The 25,775-nt window shown below is 36.7% G+C and overlaps 1 protein-coding gene across 2 annotated transcripts in view; it reads left to right on the forward strand.

Moving 5' to 3' along the window:
- Positions 1–25,775, forward strand: part of Ulk4 (unc-51 like kinase 4) — a 496,824-nt gene that overhangs the window by 10,386 nt on the left and 460,663 nt on the right. For both annotated transcript variants that reach the window (XM_040290054.2, XM_013361299.4), the window contains exons 3-11: positions 4,332–4,431; positions 6,047–6,186; positions 12,446–12,608; positions 17,038–17,139; positions 17,688–17,771; positions 19,470–19,545; positions 22,820–22,912; positions 25,298–25,413; positions 25,554–25,623. In XM_040290054.2, the coding sequence (XP_040145988.2) occupies positions 4,332–4,431; positions 6,047–6,186; positions 12,446–12,608; positions 17,038–17,139; positions 17,688–17,771; positions 19,470–19,545; positions 22,820–22,912; positions 25,298–25,413; positions 25,554–25,623 (944 nt within the window). The remainder of the gene's footprint in view (positions 1–4,331; positions 4,432–6,046; positions 6,187–12,445; positions 12,609–17,037; positions 17,140–17,687; positions 17,772–19,469; positions 19,546–22,819; positions 22,913–25,297; positions 25,414–25,553; positions 25,624–25,775) is intronic.

Here is a 25,775-nt window from a genome sequence, read left to right on the forward strand (position 1 = left end):
CTTTCCTGTTCTGCAGACTTGGGGAAGCTACAAACAGCAATTCTCCAATTTATAAAATTCTTGATGAAATTATCCACTTTGGATGTACTAGAGGAGATTTGGTTTCCAAACTGAAGTGATGAGAGAGGCCTCAAGGGACCAATTTATCAGTTCAGGTTGGGCTGAGATTGGTGGTGCTGGATGTCCGTCTTAGTGGTGGCAGAGGTAACACATTAGCTGACAGCTGTTTCTGGTTGTGGCTTAGTTTTATGGTGTGATTTTTGGGAATCTCTTCTGGAAGTTCAGCTTAGAAGATTTCAATGAACCTCAGTTGTTCATTGAAACTCAATTGTTTGAGTTTCCAATGCCCCTGAGGGGTTTCTTTTGTTGCCAGAGTGAATTCAGTTTTCTGAAGCTGAAAACTTTGGCCAAATATGTGCTGTCATGAAATCATGAAGAAAGTGATGCAGGGAGAAGAGAAATCAGTTGTGTGAAATGCAGCTGATAAGGTGAGGACTGAGGATTTGACAACAGAGGCCACTGATGACCTTAAAGACGGTGGTTTTGGTGAATTGCTATGGATAAAAGCCAGAACTGGTTTAAGAGGAAGCCGGAGGAGGTGGAGGCCACTCTTGAGTTCTGATGAAGCAAGGAGCAGAGAAATAGGGTGACAGCTGGATGGCAATATGGGGCATTAGGAGTTACATGTGACTCCTGATGAAAGACCTCAAATCCCAGGGCTTGAAGCAGATGGCCTGTTTTCTCAGGTGAAGGAAGTCTTGGATTTATAACCTGGTTTCACCAAATGCCTCTTAGCTGTTGTTTGTCTCTGCTGTCTTTATTGCTTGGCTCTGTGCTTAAGGCCACTTCACAGTTGCTGGGTGACAATACCTTTTAGCCATCATGCCAGTTTTCCTGGGTAGGAAGAGGGTGCTTAGGTGTTACTTGGGGTCTTGAATAAAACCCCTTTAAAGTTGCCTAGGAAACTTCAGCCAGTAACTTGACTACCATCTTGGTACCTTTCCTCTGCCCTCTCACCTGTTCAGAAAGTGAGGAAGTGTTTTTTCTGGCCAGGCATGAAGCTGTCTTTGGCAATATAGGAACTCTGTATTAAGCATATAGGTGAAAGGGGTATTAGGTAAGCCACTGGAACCTCTCCACAGAGATAATTGCAGGGAATGAGCCAGTATAAAGGGAAAATGAATGTAGGGTAGGGAGGAGATGGCTGTCAAAGTGAAGTTTGCATGAGATCTTGTATACCTAAGAAAACAGTGGCTTTGAAAGGAGGGTGGTCAGTTGAGAGGAGAATGGGATAGAGATAAGGATGCTGCTTGATAGCCTGGTGTCAGGAGCAAGAGAAAGTCCTGAAGGATTTTGCTGTCTCTGAAATTAGCAGTCATCAATTAAGAGGTGGGAGGAGGGGAAGGCAGTATTAGAGGTTTGAGGAAAGAGGAGGTGAGAATAGCCTCTTGAAGGTCAGGTAATTGGGGGCCTTTTGAGATTGTGACCTGGTGGTTTGTGTCTACTTCAGCTGTTTGAGTACATGCAGGATTGTAGAAGGCTGAATTTAGCTGCAATTGGGATCTAGGACAAGGGAAAGGGAAGTGAGTGTGCTCACAGGCATGTGTGGTAGATTTTGGAGGTCATGATTATTAGGAAAAACTAGCATAAACTATAATGGGGGCCACAAATCTAATTGTATGTTTCCTAGTAGCCACATTGAAAAAGAAAAAAGGGACTGAGGGTGTAGCTTGGTGGTAGAGCACCTGCCTTACATGTGCAAGGTTCGGGTTTGAGATTTGACCTCAGGCAACACACACAAACACAAGGGTGAAATTAATTTAAATGTATAACCCAATAAATACAGTACCTTATTTCAACACGTAATTTTTAATCAGAACTTGGTCATTTCCATTCATTCAGGTATTAAGTTTTCAGAATCTGGTGTATATTTGACACTTAGAACACATCTGTTCATATTGGCTGCTTTGTAATTGCCCTGTATGGCAAGCAGCTCATATATTGTATAGTACGGGTCTGCAGAGTAGCTATGGGTGGTTGAGGTGGGGGTAGTCGGCAAGGTTGCCAGAGATGATGAGGCCCTGTAATGAACACTGGAAGAGTAAGTAGGTACTGGGTGGAAGGCGAATGCTGGGGAGTGTCAGAGTGTGCTGAGAACTGAATTCTGATGGTGAATCTGTGGGAATTTCATCTCTTTCCATCAGGACCTCTGTGTTCCTGTGCCTGAATCAGTGGGCATCCTTAAACATGCTTGCCACATGGCCTTCACCATTCTTCAGTGGTCTTTTTAGTTTTATGGTTTCTTAGTCCTTAAATTCTTTCTTGATCACTGATTATTTTTCTCATCTGTTTTCTAAATCATTTTCCTCTAATTGTATTACAATATGAGCTTATCTAGTTCTGAGAGTGTACCACATATTCCATTTTAAAAAAACTCTTTCTAAATAGACAATAGGATTTGTGATCCTTTTTTTAAAAAAAGAATCTGAGGCACTTTTGTACTTGTCAGCCATTCTAGGTATTTTCAAAGACTTCTTAAAATTGTATAAATTTAAAATATACAACATGTTTTCACTTACGTCTACATAGTGAAATGATTACTACAGGTAAGCAATTTAACATAACTGTCATTTTATATAGTGAAGGGGTGTGTGTGTGTGTGTGTAGAGCACCTACAATCTAGTCTCTTGGATAATTTCCAGTAAAACTACAGTATTAGCTACAGTCCACATGCTGTATTTTTGGGTCTTTAGACTTATTCATCTTGCATAACTGCAATTTTGTATTTTTTGACCTTCATCTCCCCATTTCTCTCCTCCTCCCACTTCTGGTTAGCCTCTGTTCTATTTTGTATTTACATAATCCACTTTTTTGGTAGATTATTTTCAATCCCCGGGGATTGAATCCAGGGATGCTTAACCACTAAGCTACATCTCCAGCTCTTTTCATTTTCTATTTTGAGATAGGGCCTTGCTAAGTTGCTGAGGCCGACTTTGAATTTGTGATCTTCTCTCCTCCAGAATGACTGGGCATGTGCCACTATACCTGGTTTATAATCCACTTTTTAATAAGATTTAATTCTAAGTCTTGATGATTGACTTCTAATGCATATAGCTTTGTGATTTTAGTTTTCATATTTAATGGAATTTTAAAGCAAAGCCCCTGAAGCAATTTAGTATTTTTAAATTGACAGACTTTTGCATTTTTATTTGTTTTTAGTGCACAAGTATTAAGGTCAAATAAAAATATACAGTTTTAAGATCACTGTGTTCATTGTGATTTCTTTTAATAATCTGGATAAATTGATATTAGGACTCATTAAGAATATTTTTGAAAAAGAAGATTGTAAAATCCTAAGTTCTTTTAAATGTTATAAAAGTAATGCATACTCATAATAGAAAATCTGGACAACATAGAAAAATGGATAGAAAAAAAGGTGCACTGAAGACGATCAGTGTTAGTTTTGGTTTGTCTTTGTTTTTTTCTTTGAGATGGGATATTATGATGTTGCCCAAGCTGACCTTGAACTTGAGACCTTCTTACCTCAGCCTCTCAAGTGGCTGGGATTACAAGCAAGCACCATCACAATGTGTGATGGCTTTATTTATTTATTTTTTAGTATCCCATCGTATCTATTCTCTGTGTATATAAGGTGCAACAGTTATTAACTAAGCTTTGTGTTCTGAGCACCTTTAAGGTAGGTGAGGCTAAACTGTGATCTAAACTGTGATGTTCAATAGTTTAGATCTATTAAATGCATTTTCTACTTACAGTATCTTCAATTTAGGATGGATTTATTGGACTACAACCTCATAAGTCAAGGAGTATCTATATTTCTACTAACAGCTGTGTGTACATCTTCTAGTTATTAACCGTAAATCTTGTACAATCTGTATTTACACAGATGCGTATCTTTTTTGTTGTTGTTGCGGTGCTGGGGATTGAACCCATGGCCTTGTACATGCAAGGCAAGTACTCTATCAACTGAGCTATATCCTCAGCCCCCAGATGCATGTTTTTTAAGATTATATACTGTTAGCATTTTTCCATGTGACTGGCCTTCCTATTATTTCTAATGTCTGTAAGTAAATTCTACCACTTTTCTAATATATTTTTAGTTGTAAGTAAACACACAGTATCTTTGGTTTTTAATGTGGTACTGAGGATCCAACCCAGCGCCTCACACATGTGAGGCAGGTGCTTTATCACTGAGCTACAACCCCAGTCCATTTTCCACTGTCTTCTTATCCATGTCCCAATTACATAGTTAGGTGCCTCTCATATCTAAGAGTTTAAGAACTTCTTAAAGTGAATGCCATATGTTTTTATAGGTCCGTCTCACCCATGAAATTAAACACAAGAATATTGTAACTTTTCACGAATGGTATGAAACCAGCAATCATCTCTGGATGGTGGTGGAACTCTGCACAGGTAAGGCTGTAAGGCATGCTCTGAAGTAGTCCCCTGGTGCAGTATTGAAATGTAGTGTATGTTTGTATTTACCTTTTTAAAAAATTTGGCACTGTGGAATTGAACTCAGAACCTCATGCATTACCACTGAGCTATATCCCCAGCTCCTGTTGCTTTTTAAAAATCATCTATTATAGATATTATTATGTTAATTTGAAAAGCTATTGCTTGATGAATATTAGGGAAGGGCAAAAGATAAAAGATGTTTGATAAAAGGAAAGATTGTATAAAAGTTTACTTGGAGTTTACTTTGTTATTAAATTACCTGTATAGAAACTTGATATTTTAAAGTGATGATTAACTTGTCAAGTAAGTTTTCACAATAAATAAAAATAAACACTAGATGTTAGCTAGTTTTAAATAGCTAATACATTCATAAAGCAGTTATCCTTTGGCTTTATGAAAAGGATACTTGCACTTTATAAGAACTGAAGCAATGTGGGAAAAGTACAGATGAACCAACAATTCTCACTCCTTGACAATGGAAATGTTATAGCTGTTTACTCAATGTTCTGGGACTACATACAGGGAGGAAGGTGAATGAATACATTTTATCTGGACTTTTAGCCTTAACATTTTGAGTTTAACAGAAAAAAACTAATAAGCATCACCACTGGTGTACTTTATACCTTGATTAGTAATAAAGGATCATTGAATATTGATGTAATGTGATTATTTGCATTATGAATTTTGCCTGTCAGCAGTCAGAATTTATAAAACTTAAAACCAAATTACTTTTAGGGCTAATTTGTATTTTTCTGAGTCAGTGTGAGGGGGTCATGGTGGGTTTACCTTCATAGATATACACACTGGCAGCGTGATCAGGGGATACCCCTAATGTTATTTTGACTTCAGCTGTTTGTTTCTGACCCCTGACCAGGTGTAATATCCTATTTTAACTTATACCAATGTTGGGGTTGGTTCCTCATCCACCAAAAGAAAATAAACCCAGAATACCTTTTCTTTCCATCATAGTCATTCTGATTAAACTTTCACATGCCAGCTGAGACACTCCTTTATCAGAACTTGACTCCTTTTATAATCTTGATGCTTTAATTAAAAGTTTGCCCCTGGCACTTAGATAAGAGGCAGGACTGGCACCTTTGAAGGATAGAACAATAGAATTCACAGTGTCTTTGGCTTTTTGTCTCAATGGTGCCCAGTAAGGGTTGTGACAGCCACATTAGGGAGGGTGTCATCCTTTTTGCCATACAGTGCTTTGTGGAATGTGGCCTGATGCTGCATGTGAGTAAATGAGCCTAAGCTTTGTATGTTTAAGTGTACAGTTTGGGGTTAATGTTTAATTTTTGCAGCTGTTTATTTCCTAGGGGATTTGGGGGGATTATCCTCTTATCCATTTGCTGACTTAATACCATCCTTCCAGGTGCTCCCTGGGACTGACTCTAGGATATGGTAACAGACATTGTTTACAGTGCAAAACCACTATGTCCACAACTAGTCTATCAGGGTTTACTGTTTTAATCATTTTAATGCTTACTCTCAGCCAGTATTGGACTTCTCAAGACTTTGTGATGTTGGTGGGTTAAAATGGATGATTTTAATCAACTTGTTACAGGTGGTTCCTTAGAAACAGTTATTGCTCAAGATGAAAACCTCCCAGAAGATGTTGTAAGAGACTTTGGGATTGACCTGATTACTGGATTATATCATCTTCATAAACTTGGCATTCTCTTTTGTGACATTTCTCCTGGGAAGGTAATTTATGAGTTTTGATTTCCTAATGGCTTATCTCAATTTAGAGTGCTTTTTTCAAAGTTATTTTTTTAAATGAAAGAAAATACGTAGTACTACATTTTAGCTGCCTATTTAAGTAATTTTTGGAATGTAAAGCCTCTCTTCCTTTCTGAGGTATTTGAGAAGTGCTTATTGCCACTGAGGTATATTGTAAATGATGAACCCAATAGGTAAGATAAGACTTTTAGTTATTAAATTATAGTACACATTTATGAACCATTATTTTAGCTTGGCAATGGCATTCTTGGCAGTATATAGGTGATTCTTCATATCATGGATCAAATATTTTCTTTCTTGGTAAAATTGATTCCCATAACTAAATCTTCAATGTGAGTCATGAAACCTGCTTAGTTTGAGTTGCAGTCAATTTTTTAAAATTAATTAGGTATATATGACAGCAAATGCATTTTGATTCATTGTACATGATTGCAGCACAACTTTTCATTTCTCTGGTTGTATATGATGTAGCATTGGACTATATTTTCAGTCATATGTACCTAGGGTAATAATGTCCATCTTATTCCACCATCTTTCCTGCCCTCATACCCCTTCACCTCTCTTCCCTCCACTTTGCCCAATCAAAATTCCTCCATTTTTCCTATCCCCCCTCCCCCGCCCCACCCCACACACCATTATGGATCAGCATCCACTTATCAGAGAACATTTGGCCTTTGTTTTTTTAGGATTGGCTTACTTTGCTTAGCATGATATTCTCCAACTCCATCCATTTACCTGCAAATGCCATATGTTATTCTCTTTAAATGCTGAGTAATATTCCATTGTGTATATATAACCACAGTTTCTTTATCCATTCATCTATTGAAGAGCATCTAGATTGATTACACAGTTTAGCTATTGTGAATTGAGCTGCTGTAAGCATTAATGTGGCTGTGTCACTGTAATACGCTGATTTGAAGTTCTTTGGGTATAGACTGAAGAGTAGGATAGTTGGGTCAAATGGTGGTTTCATTCCAAGTTTTCTAAGAAATCTCCATACTGCTTTCCAGAGTGGTGAGTTGCAGTCAGTTTTGACACAGAAGCTATGTGATCCTGGACAAATCACCCTGCTTCTGTCTGCCTTAGTTTCCTTCTTTGTGATATGTAGATAAATAATTTCAGAGTAGTAAAAAGGATTATGTATTATATCTAGGTTAAACTTCTAGGGTGCTTTCTGGCAGGTGTGTGTCCAAAATCAATGGCAGCTATTACTGTTTTATAAGTATAGGTCTGGAGGAATTGCACATGTTACAAGGCTGAGGTTTCTTTATGCTAATGAAGTGAAAAGCTGAATATTTCATTTTAATTTTATTTTAGTAGGCCATCTGTATAAGAAGATAATTAAACCTGAAAAGAGAACTTCATGAAACTTTAACATGCAAAGAAGTTCTAGTTTGAATTATTCATATGCTTACCCCAAGCCTGCAGCCACCCAACTGTCATTGTAGTGCTGAAAACGGCTATAGACAGCGTGCAAATGCATGGGTGTGGCTGTGTTTCAGTAACTTTATTTAGGGATTCTGAAATTTGAATTTCATAGAATTTTCACGTGTCAAATATTCTTTTGATTTTTTTTAATCCACTTGGAAATGTTAAACTCCTTAGGTCATATCTATGAAAAACCAGGCAGTGGCTGTATTTGGATCAGAGAATGGGAGTTTAATGAATTTTATCAGCTGTTATCTAAAATTCAGATTTATTAAGTAATGGGTGCTCTAGAGCAAGAGTTGGGAAAAGTTGGGCAGGATTCCTGTCTGTTAATAAAGTTTTATTTGAACACAGCCATCCTACACAATTCTTTAATAAAAATCTACTTAGTAGTCAGGACAAAGATACTATGGTTTGCCAGTGGCTCTCAAAGTGTGTTCCTTATGGGCTGGGGATGTGGCTCAAGCGGTAGCGCGCTCGCCTGGCAGGCTTGCGGCCCGGGTTCGATCCTCAGCATCACATACCAACAAAGATGTTGTGTCTGCCGATAACTAAAAAATAAATTAGTAAATATTTAAAAACAAAACAAAACAAAAGTGTGTTCCTTAGATCAGTATTATTATCTGGGACTTGTTAGAGATGCAGGTTCTTGGGCTTTACCCTGGACTTTAGGAAACAAACTTTTGGGGAGTGGCTAATAATCTGCACTTTAACAAGTCCTCAGAGAATTCTGATGCTTGAGGTCCAAAAACCACTTTTGTAGACTAATAGACATGTTATAGTAAGTATTTATGACTAGAAGTTATGAGTTAACTTCAAGTTACTTTTAAAAACAGACGTGACCCAATCCATTACAACCACCTAGAAATATTCTTAATGACTCTAGAAGAAACCATGTCACTTCCCAGCATGTTTATAAAAAAAAAATATATTCACAAATTATATTAGCAAACCTGAGTGCTTATCACTTGCTAGTCATAGTTATTAGCCCTTACTGTAACCCTTACAGTAATCTGAAGACTTAGGTGTTTCACATTTTACACATGAAGTATCAGATAGCAAGTAAGTGTTGGGCTCAAGTCTAGTTCTGTAAATTCAGAATTCTGGTTTTTATCTTTTATTATATTGCCTCTTGAATAAAAGGTTGATGGATTTTCCAAGTCTCTTAGATGTCACGGAGGGTTGATAAGTACAGTTTGTTAGATACGGTATCGTCATTTCTAGATAGCCACAAGGGAATTAGTTTCAGGACCCTCTTTTGTTACCAAAATCCTAGGATGCTCAAGTTCCTTATATAAGATGGCATAGTATTTTCAACTTATATTCTCCTGCGTATTTTAAATCTCTAGATTACTTATACAATAAGTGCTATGCTATGTAAATAGTTGTTACATTACATTTATTGAATGATGACAAAAAAAACTGTACAGGTTTAGTGTAGACCGTAGTAGTCAACTACCTGTTGCCGTGACACAACACCAAACAATTTAAAAGGAGGGAGGATTTGTTTTGGCTCACAGTTGCAGAGGTGTCAGTCTGTGATCATTTGGCTCTACTGTTTCTGGACCTGTGGTGAGCCAGAATGTTGGTGGGAAGCTTGTGGTAAAGCAAAACTCTTACTTCATGATTGCTAGGGAGGTGAGAGGAAGGTGTTCGGTGCAAAATACACACTAAGGGAGCACAGCACCTTCAATGACCTACGTCCTCCAACTAGGCCCCACCTCCTAAAGTTTCCACTACTTCCCAATAGCACATTAAACTCTGAATCCATAATTGGATTGGTCCATTCATGAGATCAGAGCTCTTACAATATACTCAGTTCTCAAAGGCCTACCTCTGAAAACTGCTGCCCTGGGGAACAAGGCTTTAACACATGAGCGTTTGGGAAATATTTAAGATCTAAACCATAGGGGGATTCAAGATGGTAGATTAGAAAACTGCATTCCTAGTTGCTCTGTGGCTCAGACTTCAAGAAGGGAGAGTACTGCTTCATAGTGAGGTGGGTGAAAGGGATTTCCTAAAATTCAATATTGGACAGTAAGAGTATCTTGGAAGTTCAGAAATCTTGAATGAAAGGAACATCTAGATACAGGAGGCATTTAGAACTCCAAATGTACAAGAATAAAAAACAACTGACACATTATAATTAAAACATCTTTTAGGACAAGGATAGAATTTTAAAAGTCTCGAGAGAAATAGGCTATAGAGGCAGGCCAAAAGAATGATTTATGGTTTCTGAGCACAAACTCTAAAAGCCAGGAGGGCTTAGGATGATGCTTGTGTATTACATGCGTGTGTGTATATTTTGCGTGCGCGTCTGTGTGTAAATTGGATTTAACAGATATCTGTGGTATGTTTCATCCAACAACTGAATATACTTCCTTCTCGGTGACTTGCTCCAAAAATAGATCATATTTTAGGCTACAAGGCAATTAGCAAATACAAAAAATGATATAATTCCTTGAATCTTATCAGATAATAATGGAATGAAATTTGAAATCAACACCCAAAAACCCTACAGAAACTAGATAACCACATGGATATTGAATAATATTCTTTTGAATTATGAATGGGTGATAGAAGGAATCAGGAGAAATCAAAGTCTTAGACCCAAATGAGAATAGAGGTACAACATACTAGAAACTCTGGGACACTGTGGAGGCAATTTTAAGAGGAAAGTTTACAGCTTATGAGTGTCTACATAAGAAAATCAGAAGAGCCCAAACTAACAACCTAATGATACGTCTTAAGGCCATTGCAAAAGAAGAAACCAATTTCAAAACCTGTAAAAAGGAAGGAAATAATTAAGATCAGAGCTGAAGTAGAGAATAAAACAATAAATCAATGAAATCAAGAGTTGGTTTTTTGAAAAGATAAACAAGATTGAGTAGCCCTTATCCAACCTAGCCAAAAGAAAGAGAAGACCCAAATTAAAATAACACATGAAATAGAAATCTGGAGGATCATTATGGACTATTTTGGAAATTCCAGTAAGCTAGGAAATCTAGAAGATATGGATGTTTCTAGACATGTGGCCTGCCAAGATTGAATGGAGAAGACATAGAAAACCTAAATAGAACAGTAACTAGTAATCAAGTAGCAGTAATGAAAAGCCTTCCAGCAAAGAAAATCCCAGGATCAAATGGATCTTCAGCTGAATTCTAGATTTTTAAAGAACTAATGTCAATGTTCCTCATATTATTCCACTAAATAGGGATGGGACACTTAAAAAATTCATTCTATGAAGCCAGTATATCTTACCAAAATCAGGTAAGGAAACATCAAGGAAAGAAAACTCAAATACCCCTAACTTAAATGAAAAAATCCTTAATACAATATTAGCAAAATGTGTACAACATATTAAGATTGTACATCAAAACCAAGTTTTATTCCAGAGATGCAAGGATGGTTTAACATACACAAAGTAATAAATATAACTCATCACACAGAATTAAAGACAGAAATTGGTCATCTAAACAGATGCAGAGAAAGCCTTTAATGGGCATTAAGAAACTAGAGATAGGCCTGGGGTTGTGGCTCAGGTGGAGCGCTTGCCTACCACGTGTGAGGCACTGGGTTTGGTTCTTAGCACCACATAAAAATATATATTGTGTTCACCTAGAACTGAAAAATATTAAAGAAACTAAAGCTAGAGGAAATCTCCAACATTACAAAGGCTGTAAATATAAAACCCCAAACCAACCTTATAGTGAATGAGGAAAAACTGAAAGCATTTTCTTTAAAATCTGGAAAAATACAAGGATGTTCATTATTACTACTTAAATGGTGCTAGAAATTCTAGGTAGGGCAATTGGGCAAGAAAAGGAAGAGATAAAAATAGGAAAGAAAAGAGTGAAATTATCACTGTTGCAGATGATATGATTCTATACTTAGGAGGTTCAAAGAAATCCACCAGAAGATTGATAGAGATAATTTAGCCAAGTGGCAGTTTATAGAATTGATATGAAAATCAATAGCTTTCCTACATACCAATAATGAATATGCTGATAAATCAAGAAAACAATTTCATTCACAGTAGCCTTAAACAAAACAACAACAAAAAACAAACCTAGGAATAAATCAAGGAGGTGAAAGACCTCTATAGTGAAAACTATAGGACACTGAAGCAAGAAATTGAAGACTCATGAAGATGGGAAATCTTGCCATGCTCATGGACAGGCAGAATTAATATTATTAAAGGGCCATACACCAAAAGCAATATACAGATTCAATTCAATCTTCATCAAAATACCAATAACATTCTTCACAGAACTAGGGAAAAAAAAAAAAACAACACAGTCTTAAGATTCACTCGGAATAGTAAGACCCAGAACAGTCAAAGCAATTCGAAGCCAAAAAAGGCAATCTGGAGCTATCACAATACCCGATTTGAAAACCTACAGAATGGGAGAAAAATCTTTGGTGCTATTCTTCTACAGAATATTAATATCCAGAATATGTAAAGACCTCAAAATGTTCAACATGGAAAAAAATGAATTAAATAGACACTTTTTAAATATAATATACATTGTACTTTATTTACCAAAAGTCTGAGGTTTCCCCTGTGGTTATATGGTATCTGAGAATGGCCAATTCTATTAACATGGACGATTCTATTAAAATGTATTAAAATGTTGTATTTTTCATTAGCTTCTTTAAAAAATTTTTAGCATTTTTGAGTTGTGATGAAGCAAGAAAGCCAACTCTGAAAGTCTGTAGTGCAATTATAAGAGGTACTAATGGATATGCAAATTAAATTGAACTTGTTTCTAGAAACGTATTTTGATCTTTATAGATACTCTTGGAAGGGCCTGGCACTTTGAAGTTTAGCAATTTTTGCTTGGCGAAAGTGGAAGGTGAAAATTTGGAAGAGTTCTTTGCCTTGGTGGCAGCAGAAGAAGGAGGAGGTGACAGTGGGGAAAATATGCTGAAGAAAAGCATGAAAAATAGAGTCAAAGGTATGTGGACTTAGAGAGCTTAAAGATCATAATAATTCTTGGGCCACCCAAAGTTTGTGTTTAGGAGATGGTGTTGGTCTTTTGTTATAAACAAATCATGTACAAGGAGAGTAATGAATTATAGTAGATGGGGTAGAGAGAGAAGATGGGAGGGGAGGGGAGGGGAGGGGGGATAGTAGGGGATAGGAAAGGTAGCAGAATACAATAATTACTAATTGGGCATTATGTAAAATTGTGGATGTATAACCGACGTGATTCTGCAATCTGCATTTGGGGTAAAATTGGGAGTTCATAACCCACTTTAATCTAATGTATGAAATATGATATGTCAAGAGCTTTGTAATGTTGTGAACAACCAATTAAAAAAAATAAAAAATTAAAAAAAAAAGAAAATAGAAACTACTGGAAGAAACTTGGACATGGGTATAGCTTTGTCCATGGATTACAGATTTCCTTTTGGATCTAATATTTTTAGGTGTGAGAAGCCTCTAATGCTATGTGCTAATTGATGTGTTACCAGCCACTCATTAGAACAGAGAAGGGACTCTTCCAACTCTTTAGAACAGTGCCTGGCACACCCTTGTGGTTAGTAGGTATACTTCAATATCATTAAGTGACTTATCTTCTCCATTTGGGACAGATTTCTAGGGGGTGTATTCTTGGTAGGTTTACTTTGGCAATGAAATGGGGCTGGGGTGTTAAAATTACTGTACCTAAGGGAGAATTGAAGTGATATTTCTATTTTTCTTTGTAGTATGAGATCAAAGGGCTTCATGCATACTAGGCAAGTGCTCTGCCAGTAACTTGCATCCCCAGCCCTTGAAGTGCTATTTCTTCTACCTTTTGGTAGAAATGGTGAAGATCTCTTCTCAAATTCCATGAAAAGGTACCTGAGACTGGGGCCATTGAAGCTCTATGATACCTGCTGTGCCATCAGTTAAGTTGGGTGCTTGGGCTTGGCAGCCATGTGCCCTAGGGATGAGAGAGATGAGGGAAAAGTATGGAGAATAGCAGGATAATTGTAGTCACCATAAATGTAACCAAAGAAAATTTAACTATTAGAGCCAGTCTTGTATAGGAAAAATTTCACACCAACATTGCAGCTTTTAGGAACCTCAATTAGCTTTCCATAGAATGACCAGCACTCTATGAAGATAGCTATTGTGGCTATATTAGTAGAATATTGAGTTCTGAGTTATTTAAGATTTTATTATAGAAACCAAGAAAGGCTATTTCAGGAATGTATATTTGAAATATTCCCCTTTAGTAAGCTGAAGAGAGCTGTGTGAAGTATAGAAGTTCTGGAAGTGATGCTAGCACAGTCCTTGTGATAGGTCATGTCAGTGGAGAATGCCCTCATAACTAGCAGGGCAGAATCAATCCTTGCCTTTGTGGGCTGTCCATGTCGTAGTCAACTCACCTTCACATCCTCTGATAATAAGCAAAACCACTTCTCTTTGGAGCTTTTGATAATTTACAATTTAAGTATGGTGATGAGCAAGGCACATGAAATAACCTGACTTTTGACCTATGCAGGTGACTGGGTGTTGTGGTGGGGTTGTCAGTTGGTCAGCAGCGGTGTATAACCATCAAGAATCTGTTAGGAGTGAAGCTGATGTTATGATGAATGGAAAGCTTTGGATGGTCTGTATAAAGGTAGCATTGCAAAGAGCTTCTAAAAGGACACCTGGATTCTCATTCTGACTTACTCCTTACTGCGTAACCTTGAGAATAACGTCATAGCTTCTAGGATTTAATTTCCTGTTGATCATGGGTCCCAAACTTCAGGAACTGGAGGGTTATGTGAATGAATGAAATGGCCCAGTTTAAGAGGAGAAGATTATGTTGAGCTGGACTCACTCAGTTCTGCCCTGGATCAGTGTTGATTGATTGAGAGAAGCTGGGAATTTGAGTTGATGAAATGAGTTTCAAGTTTAGAATCTCCTTCCTACAGTTTAAAGTTTGGGTTTCCAGATCATCTGCCTATTTGCTTCTCTATTCTTGTGATGCTCCTAAAAGTGTGCCTCATTCTTCAACTACAGGGTACATGATTAACCAAGGTCTCCTGTTCCTTGAGGGGCTTTGACGTGGACAGCCTGTTTTTGTTCTGAGGCAGTGCTCCCCAGAAGCCACAACCAGCGTGGCAGGATACTAATGCAGGCCTATTTCTGTGAGATGGTCTGATGCCAGTGTTGGTTCAGGGATTCTTGATGACTTTCTGAACCCCTCTCAGACTGTGTGGTATTTCACTTGGGGTCCATTATACACTGCTGTCTGACCAACTACCCCTAACTTAGAGCTTCCTGTAATACTTTCCTTGCACTGTTGATTTCTGACTTTGTGTCTGCTTCTTGGAAGACCTCGACTACCCCATCCCCCATGACTCCCTACCCTTTTTTTTTTTGCGGGGGGTGGGGGTGGGGTGGGGTTGCAGTGCTGGAGACCAAACCCCAGGACCTTGTGCATGCCAGGGCAGTGCTTTACCTCTGAGCTACATCCCCAGCCCTCACTACCTTTTGCCTTACATTCCATTAAAACAGCATGCTTACAGTTTTCCTGCACACATCAGATGGTTGCTTCCATATGTCCCTTTTCCTTTAGTTTCCCCCTGTTCTTTTCTGCCTTCAGCTTTTTCCCAGATGACTTTTTTCTTCGTTGTCTAAGATTTTATTGGACCAGGTATTTAAGTATTGGTTGTTTTCTTTCATAGTATTCTATGCAGTTTATCATTGAATTTACACACACACACACACACACTTATTTATTTTACCTGTTTGATCATGAATGTAGGGACTTCATATTCTTTTATTAATGTCTTTGATAATTTCATGTTTATTAATTTGACATTTAGACATGTTCTAGGTCCTAGGAATATGATGTGAATAAACAGGTAAAAACCTTGGTGCTCACTGAACTTATATTTCTAGTGGCAAAAGATACATAGTCATTCACATTTAACAAATGTTAATGAAGAACCTATTAAGTGCTGTGCAGGATGCCTGGGTATCCCAAGGGTCCAATTTATCTCTGTTTCCTCAGCATCTAAGGTGGGCAAATAGGTCCTTCATAATGTTGAAGGAGTTTGTGTATAAAATGTGACAGCATACCAAGAAAGTTCCTTGGGAGAACTGTGAAACTACACTTAGGAACACATAAGGCTGCCGTTGTGGCTGTAGTAAGCCGTGGAGGTAAAATGTGCTGGAAGGTTTACCCGAGTAGAATTTTGTTTCTGAATAATTGATTATTTCATGGGGAGAACATTCTTACTGGGGTTTGGGAGGTGGAGTGGATAGAGTATCCACCAGGTAGAGATAAGAATATCCACCAACACCTGGGTGTTGGTGTTGGTGGTGGTTCTGACTGCCCAGCTGTGACTTGTGGGATTGTGAATACCCCTGTAACATCTCTCATTAGTGAATAAAGGAACTTTCAGGCTCTATCGTGGTGTTTCTGTGTAACGCTAAACTTGTATAAAGTATATATTATACACGTAAGTAAGTGCCACTCATCAAATGTTTCCCATTCTCCTGGATATGTGGTAGGACTGAATTTTCTCCCCAGCCAAATCCATCAAGGTTTGAGCAGAAGCCAGCCAAATCACTTGGAGATGGGAATTTTAAGAGCCAGTGTGTAATTTGCTAATTCTTTTTTCCCTGCCTCCATAACTGAGGATGCATGGATTGAGATGGAGCCTCCATCATCCTGGGTTTTTGACTGTGAGGAACAGAGTCCCTCAGTTGACTTGTGATGGACAAGGATTTTAACAAGTACCTTCATTGTTAAGCCAGTAGAATTTTGGGTTATGGAGGCTGTCCAACAACCTTTTTAAATTATAATGGTATAATGAAGGTTTTTTTTTTGACTATATAAATTATTAAAGAGTATGTGTGTATAAAAACTGAAAGTTCCATGCCTCTCACTTAGGAGAATTTTTAAAATCTTATATATATCCTTTGCAAGATGTAATCTCAACAAACATGGGGCTGCAGTTTTAGCTCAGTGGTAAAGTGCTTGCCTACCACGTGTGAGGGGGGGCACTAGGTTCAATCCTCAGCACCACATAAAAGTAAATAAAATATAAAGGTATTGTGTTCATCTATTACTTAAAGACAATATTTAGTTTTTTAGTTGTAGTTGGATACAACATCTTTAATTTTTATGTAGTGCTGAGGATTGAACCCAGGGCCTTGCCCATGGTAGGCGAGCGCTCTACTGCTGAGCCACAACCCCAGCCCTGATAATTAAAAAATAAAAAAACAAAACTGCCTAGACTACTGAAAAAAATTAAACATTTTAAAAGGCAAAATACACATGAAGTTTTTTATTCATGTATATTTTCTTCCTGTCTTCTACATCTCACTAGATCTCTCCCAGGTTGAGTGGGTATAATACAAATGCCTAACGGAGTTGTTCTTTGTACTTTTTTTAGGATCTCCTATCTATACAGCACCAGAGGTTATGAGGGGTACTGACTTCTCTGTCACCAGTGATCTCTGGTCTTTGGGCTGCCTGCTTTATGAAATGTTTTCAGGTGATTACTTTCTTGTTTAATATAAAATCAAGGTTAGACTACAACAAATAAATAAAAAGCAGGTTAATTCTCTAGTTTGCAAATATTTTATCTATAAGATATCAAAAAGCTGGTTTTATTGTTTTTATATATACCCATTTTGGCTGAATTGCTTGATACTTAGGTGTATATAGGTTTTAGAAATTTTTTGACATGTAGGTAATCGTGATAGTAATCTGGAATATCAAAATGTGTCTATTAAAAATTGATTGTTAGTAGAAATTCTTGTAAAGGTGCCTTGTGACAGAATTAAGATCTGTTGAGTAGCCCATGAAACCCTTGGATCATGGTAGTGATCTATATGTGATGATTTTATGTGTTGGTTAGAATAGTAAATTTTGAATTAGAAGTATAAAAAGATACCATGTGCTTGGTGTACATATTAGGTATTCACAGAGTAGTACTTGTTTTTCTCTATAAATTGTATATTTCTAAAGTATTTGTAGTTGAGATAAGTTTAGAATTGGTGATAGCAAACTGTTTAATTTTGCAAGTTTATGTGATTTCAGGAAAACCTCCATTCTTCTCAGAAAGTGTTTCAGAATTAATTGAAAAGATTTTATATGAAGATCCTTTACCACCTATTCCAAAAGGTAAGATTTCAAAAAAGTGCAGTTAATTTATACCTTATACTGAGTGTACCTTTCCCCAAGTCTGCTTTACTGATGCATAAACTTCAAAAGTATTTTACAAGTGATCCCAAGTTAATAGCTTTTTCTTTGCCATTTTTTTATATTAAAATTGAAAAGAAAGTATTACTAAGTTTCATTTAAAAACATGAATTTTGTTCTCTTATAAGAAAACAGATTTAAAGATTTAAGAATCATCATACATGTTTCTTGACTGTACTACTTTATTGGTATTCATGTCTCATATGATTATTTCTGTTGTGTTTCTATAGAACACATCAGGTGATGATTATCTGTCCTTAGCTGGATGAATAGTAATGCTATCCTGAGAAATTTTAAAAATCTTTAAAATTAGATATCATTGTATTTAAAAAATGTTGGAACTTTAATTATACAAATATGACTGACATAACAATCTACCATTCATTTTAAGAAATGAAAAATAAAACATTATTAAATAAGTTGACCTTAAGATACATTTGAATATAGAACTGGACAAATATTTGTTGAATATTTAAAAGAAAAATTTCTGAAGCAATAAATGGAGTAAATAGAAATGCAGAATACTTTTGATATTTCTAGAATTATCCTAGGTGGAAAAAATAAAAATCTTGATACCTTGAAAATAGTCTTTCTAGAATTCATCTATTCCTCCCATGCTCCCCTTCCCTACCCCACTATGAGTCGGCCTTCGGGGTGGGAGGGAAAGGAAGGGGGCAGGGGATTAGCAAGGATGGTGGAATGTGATGGACGTCATTATCCAAAGTACATGTATGAAGACATGAATTTGTGTCAACGTACTTTATATACAACCAGAGATATGAAAAATTGGGCTGTATACATGTAATAAGAATTGTAATGCATTCTGCTGTCATTTTTTTAAAAAGTCAAAAATAGTCTTAGAAGATCAAATTTTTTTAATAAGTATTTTCTGGTATAACTTATAGGTTTTCGTGTGGGGAAGAGAAATCTGAAAAAGTATTAGGGGGTCAGGTCATGCTATCACAAGTGGCCCAAGCTTAATTATTTAGGTGATCTTCATCAAACTTGGGCCACGGTGCATAGTGGTTCCATCTAAATTGATTGCCTTATCTCAGGGGTGTTTGGCTATTGTCTTAGATCATTTCTTTTTACCATAAACTGATGAATTGTCCATAATTTAATGCTCATCTAACTAAAAAAACAAAATTTTGAGATTAATGAAATTGGCCGGTTTTATAAATTTGCAATGTAAATTATTTCCCTGTTAACGAACTTCAAAATAAAGAAGTCATTACAAGTAGTTTAATGATAGTATATTTTTAAAGCAAGTTTGGTCAGGGTAGGAGACCTTCTGAGAATAAGGCTTAACCAATTGCAGAAGGCAGAAGCATCATTGTAAAGTTGGTGACTTTTATTGAGGTTGTTTGTTGGTAAAAAGGAAGTTTAAAGGTTAGGTAAGACTTAGTTTTTGAGATTCATTATTTCGTGTGATCTAGGAGAAGTTCGGTACCTTTGTGCTGTGCACCTCCCCTGTCCTGCCCCATTAAATGGAGGCTGTAATTGTTCTCTTAAAAGTACTTTGTAGGCTTTAATTACTATTACTTTAAATATTCTGATGTAGGCTTAAAATGTTATGTATTCATTACTTTTCACTTTTTCTTTTTGGAAATTTGCTTATAGATTCTTCACTTCCTAAAGCATCTTCAGACTTTATTAATTTGCTTAATGGGTTACTTCAAAAAGACCCTCAGAAAAGGTATGACCAGTTTTTAACATGAATGATTGTATAATATTTTTTTCTGACATACTTTTAAAGTAGTGTTCTTAATATTTAAATAACTATTCAAATTACTTTGTTTTTAAGAAGTCTGACTTTGGATTGCATTTTCTCACTTTGTAAGAGTTTTTAATCATGAGGTATTTCTAGTCAGTTTCTCTTTTCATGAATTAAATAGTTGCCAGGGTAGGGGTGTAGCTCCAGGGTAGAGTGCTTACCTAGCATGCAGGAGGCCCTGTGTTCCATCACCAGCATCATGTTTAAAAAAAAAAAATTACCTGATAAGTTGATACATTATTTTCTTATGACTCCCAGACCCAAGGAGTACACTTCTTTCCATTGTATGTTGCTGAAAGTGTTAGAGACTATAGAACTAGGAATGATGCTGTCAAGAGAGTTAATTCAAAGTGACATTTCAATGTGATGTCTTTTATAATAATCCTATCATAATGAAGATAGCACTGAAAAGGATAATAGGCATATGGTGAATTTTTTGAGTTTCAGTGATGGTCAAGTAGTTAGAAATTGTTATAGTACAAGGTCAGAGAGGCTGGGGAGTCTCCTTAGTTTGAAAATGTGTATGGGAGCATGGAGCCCAGGGAACCCAGGGCCTTGTGTGTGCTGGGTAAGTGCTGTACCACTGAGCTACATCACCAGCCCAAGAGCAACTGCTTTTCTGGTTCTGCCACTTGATAGGTGGGAGTTAGGGAGAGGGTTTAGTTAAGTATTTGGGCGTTCTCTTTCTGGGTATAAAATGGGGAATGTTTAGTATAGCATGTAAAATAATTCCCTATTTTTATCAAATGTATGAAAAACACTGTAGAAGGAGAAGCAAATTCTTCTATAAGCTGTAGGACTAAACCTCTTTTGCTTATATTAGAATACTTTAGGATTGGTGTTATTTTGGTGGCTAACTTTTCAGGCAGTTTTTTTTTTTTATTGTACCTTTATTTTTAAAAATTTATTTTTATGTGATGCTGAGGATCAAACCCAGGGCCTTGCCCGTGCGAGGGAAGTGCTCTACCACTGAGCCACAACTCCAGCCCTCAGGCATTTTTTGATAGGATATAAATATATAAATATAGAGATTTATACTCAGTGCTCTGTATCTGTAGGTTCTGTGTCTATAAATCCAATCAAATGCAAATTGAAAATATTAATTTAAAAATATCTATTAGGGGCTGGGGATGTGGCTCAAGCGGCAGCACGCTCGCCTGGCATGCGTGCGGCCCGGGTTCGATACTCAGCACCACATACAAACAAAGATGTTGTGTCCGCCGAAAACTAAAAAAAAAAAATAAATAAATATTAAAAAAAAATAAAAATAAAAATATCTATTAGCCAGGCACAGTGGCAAATGCCTGTAATCTCAAGCATGGAGGCTGAGGCAGGACGATTGCAAGTTCAAAGCCAGTCTTAACTTAGGGAGGCCCTAAACAACTCTAAATAAAATATAACAAAGCGCTGTGGATGTGGCTCAGTGGTTGAGCACCCTGGGGTTGAGCACCCTGGGTTCAATCCTTAGTACTGGGGGAAAAATTGTGTAATAATCATGTATAGACCTTGTTTTTGTGAGTAGCTCCTAAATAATACAGTATAACTATATGTACATGGCATTTTTATTATGTTTGGTATGATAAGTAATCTAGAGATGATTTAAAGTGTAGAAGAGGATGTGTGTGGATGGTATGCAAATATGTCGTTTCATAAAGAAATTTGAGTATCCTTGCATTTTTGGGGTATGTTGGTGGGATGATCCCAGAACCAATCCCCCAAAGACACTGGGGGACAGCTATATTTAGTATAGTATATCTGCAAATTCTTACATTTATATTATATAATTTTTCTTGTATACTGTTTTTACTTAATACTACTCCATAACCAACTATTTTCTCTCATAGTATATTGTGGAATCTTTTTCCCAAATTAATAGATATATATATCTGCTTAGTGATTTAAAGTGGCTGAAGAATGTAGGTACAATAATATATAATAAAAACGGACATTTAGAGTGCTTCTAGATTTAGAATATTATAATAACTGGACTAGATATCGCTCTGGGTTTTTTGAGGGTGTCCACTTGAGCAAAGATCTTTGTATAAACTTCTCAAAGCAGGATTGCTCAGGCTGGGAGCATTAGAAGTTTGGTACACTTGCTACATTTACACTGCCAGCAACAGTATATTAGCAGGCTCCTTGCCTACCACCTTCATCTACAGTAGGCTTGCTTAATTTTTTAGGTGTTTGCTAATCTTATGGATAAAAAATCAATTTTACTTTATTGACCATTTTTATTTATCTAGTAAATTATAAGTACCCTTTGCTTGGGGCTGGGGTTGTGGCTCAGTGGTAGAGTGCTTGCCTAGCATGTGCGATGCCCTGGGTTTGATCCTCAGCACCACATAAAAATAAATAAAACAAAGGTATTGTGTCCAACTACAAATAAAAAATAAATATTTTAAAAAAGAACCCTTTGTGTAAAAGGATATTATTATATGTAGTTGCAAATTCTTTTAATATTTTTGTTTTACTTTTAATCAAAGTGATTTTATTTAAATAGATATTTTGAAAAATGTGAAAATTTAAAAAAATTACTTGTTTTTAATTTTCAGTCAGGCTTAACTTTTCTCAATCTAGTGAGTTTAAATCAGTAGTAACATTTGATTCTTTGAAATTGGATCTGGGTTTTAGATTAGCCTAAAGTCACTTTAGTATAAGTGAACAAGCTAGATATGATTTTGACTCCTAATTAGGGGTGTGACTGTATATAGTTAAGAAACAGATATTCCTATTTCTGAATAGGAAAGGTTAAGTTCCCCAACTGAAATGTCCCAAATAGCAGGGTAACTAAATTAATCTTGCTTTTCTTGGGATATAATGGGTGACAGAATTATAGATGGATAATATCTGACATATTTACTTTAAAATCGCAAATTGATTGACTCTCTTTCTAGACTGGTTGGGACACCTGAAATATTTTTATCCAGCTCAATGTAATGTGAAACCTGAGACTTGTAATTCCTAGTTTCATTATGTACTATTTAAAGCTTCTGAAATATTTCTTCTGACTTTGTTGTATAAGAGGTTAATTGAGTTCTGAAATGAAACGGAAAACTGTAAAGCAATTTCAAAGGTACATTTGTATGATGTTTACAAATTATAAAATCTGATGTTATATATAATTGGGAAATGCCCTGGGAATTCTCTATGGTACATCATGCTAAAATGGAACTTTAATATTTGTTTTATCAAGATTAACTTGGACAGGACTACTGCAGCATTCATTTTGGAAGAATGCTTTCACTAGAGAAGACCAGGAATCCAACATGGAGGGTTTCAGCTTCAGGTAGTGTAAACATTTTTTGTGCTTGGAGTGTAGTTATTGAACATATGTGCCCCGTACTATTCTAATGATGCAATATCAGTGACCTGAATTTCTGTGCTTTCATAGAGAAAATAGAGCATTTGTATAATTCAGGGTTGCTTAATGAGTTTAGTCATATTTTTGTGTTCTTGACTTTGCTCATTTTCTGACCAGTTTTATTTTTTATTTCAATTAGTGATGTACTGTAGTGGTTATCAGTCCTGCTCGCCAAACATGCCTGGCTTCCTGCCTTCCAAGTACATGGTAGAAAGCCATTTCCCCTTTTAAGTTAGGTGTGGTCATATGACTTGATTTGGCTGACATGAGTAGAAGTGATGTTACTTCTGTATAGAAACTTCAAGAACTAACGTGTGATTGGCCGCTTTTCTTCTTTCTGCTGGTGTAATCTGGAAGGAAAACGTCAACATGAAGTTTCTGTCAGCCTGGCTCTTGAGTAATAGTGATACACTTGGCATTCCTGCCAACCTTCAATGACTGCACATGAGTGAGATGCAAAGTAGTGAGATTCTAAGCCACCCAGATTTGGTGTTTGGATATAACCATTGCATCACCTAGCTCATCCTGCCTAATGTACTTCATGTTTATTATAAAATCCTGTTAGCCTCGGACACTTAGCAATTGAAGTGTTTGGAGAAGAGCAATGTGTGAAAAGTAGCTGAATAGGGAGAAAGTCTTTCTTGACTAGCTTCCCCCATCCCCAGCTCATTTGCTGGTGAAGGATTGTCTGCTTATTTTTAATCTTGGCAGATTTAGTGTACTGTGCAGAGAAGTGAGAATTCTATTTACAATTTCTCCCAAACTTGAATTTCTGTGATCCAGTGGGCATCAATATGTTCTCATTATTGTATTAGGCTCTCTGGAGCCACAGAACTTTGAGTTACACCTTCCACCTTCCATTTGCTTTTATCTGGCACAGAGTTGGCATTATAGAAAAGAAGAAAGGTGCATCAGGAGAGTGGGCTCTGGTCTTTGTTAGTGTCAGCAAGTCCAGGACACCTCTGATCCTTAGTTCATCATTTCTGAAATGAGTGTAGTTATTATTTTACCCCGAGAGTTGTAGAGGGAAAAATGAGAGACTGAAAAATGAAAACACTTTGAAAAATAGAGTATAATAATAGCTACTGTTAATTTTCTGCTGTATCTCAGCATCCTTTTTTGTTTATTGGATGAATATTTAGGTCTGACTTGAAGAAATGAACTAATGTAACTTACTGTTAAATGTGTAGTGTTTCTTTTCATCAATTTTGTTTATTTTCATCTATTTAGAAAAGTTTGCTAATCAACCAATGAAAGATTTTTATGTTAATTACAAATTTCTTATATAGCCAATCATGTCCTCTGCAAATAGTGGTAGTTTTATTTCTTCCTTTTGGATTTTCAATACCTTATTGCATTTGCTAGAACTTTTCCTGTGAGATATTAAATCAGGAATGATGAAAGTGGAAATCCTTGGCTGGTTTCTGGGGTTAGGGTGAAAGCATTTGGTCTTTTCCTTGATAGGTATGATGTTAGCTGGAGGTTTTTAAAATTGCCCTTTTTCAGTTTAAATGTAATCAACTGCTTTTTCTGTGTAATTTCATATGATCATATGGCTTTTTTTTTTTTTTTAAGCTCTTGCTCTGATGGATTAGATTAGTTGGTCTTCAAATATCCAGCCAGTCTTAACCTTCCAGAGTAGACCCCTTAGTCACGGTATATTGTAGTTTTTATGTCTTGCTGGATGTCTTTGGATTTAAGAGGTGGGAGGCAGTAGTGGGAGGGAGGAAGCAGAGTAAGAGGGATTTGCCACATTTTCTTGGGGTCCTAGCTTTCCAATCGGAGAAAAGGGTTCCCCTTTTTTAGAGTTTCAGGCACTGGCCAGCATCTGCTTTTGTCCCCAATAAGCTGTTGCAGGATTACCTGGAGGCTGGGTAGGATACAAGGGGAAAAGAGAAAAAACAAGAGGGGATTTCCTCTGCTGCCTTCTTAGGAATTCCCTTTTCCGTTCCTTGGAACAGAAATAGAGGGCTTTTCTTTGTACCTTGCTGCCTTCAAGACCAGGCCAGGCAACTGAAAAGGAAAAATAGTGGGAAATTCATTGTTGGGTTTAGTTACTGCTTTAGTGTTATCTTAGTCTGCTTGCTACCATTCATTTTTTAGGGAAAGGGTTATAGACATCTGGGTACAACACGTTGTATATAGAAAGTGTTCATTTTAACTACCTGGTGAAAAATATTGCTTTTTCTAACTATGACTTTCCAAATGTCATGCGTAATTTAATTACTTTTTTTCAACCTTGTGGTCTACACATAAAACTGTAGAGTTTGAATAAGTTTATGTTGATTTTTTTCTCCTCTTGATTGGCAGAAATGTGATGGAGTGTTCAGAACCACAAGATTCCAAGGAGTTTTTACAGAGCCCTCAGAATGGACAAGCGAAGGGGCAGAAGGGTAGCCAACGGCTAAGCCAATCTTTCAGACTTGGTGAGCTTTCATTCCAGCACATTCATATTGCTTTGGATTCTGTTTTCCTAATTTCAATCTCAGCTTTCTTTTCAAATCTCTCTGTTTTCTACTTATGATACTTTTATTCCTTTTGATGATACCTTGTTTTTCTGTTTTAGAAAATCCAACTGAGTTGCGACCGAAGAATACTGTTGGGGGTCAATTGAATGAATCCATATTTCTTCTTAGGTATGTGAAGTCCCAAAACAAGGGATCAGTGAGAGATAAGTTTCCTTAAAGCACTCGCTGCCCTGCTGGCAAACCATGTTACACAGAGGTGAAGAACACGGATATTAATTCCAGATTCTACTTTTCACTCTCCATTTTCAAGGTTGTAGTTA

This window comes from Ictidomys tridecemlineatus, chromosome 2, assembly GCF_052094955.1.
Source record: "Ictidomys tridecemlineatus isolate mIctTri1 chromosome 2, mIctTri1.hap1, whole genome shotgun sequence".
Classification (NCBI taxonomy): Eukaryota; Metazoa; Chordata; class Mammalia; order Rodentia; family Sciuridae; genus Ictidomys; species Ictidomys tridecemlineatus.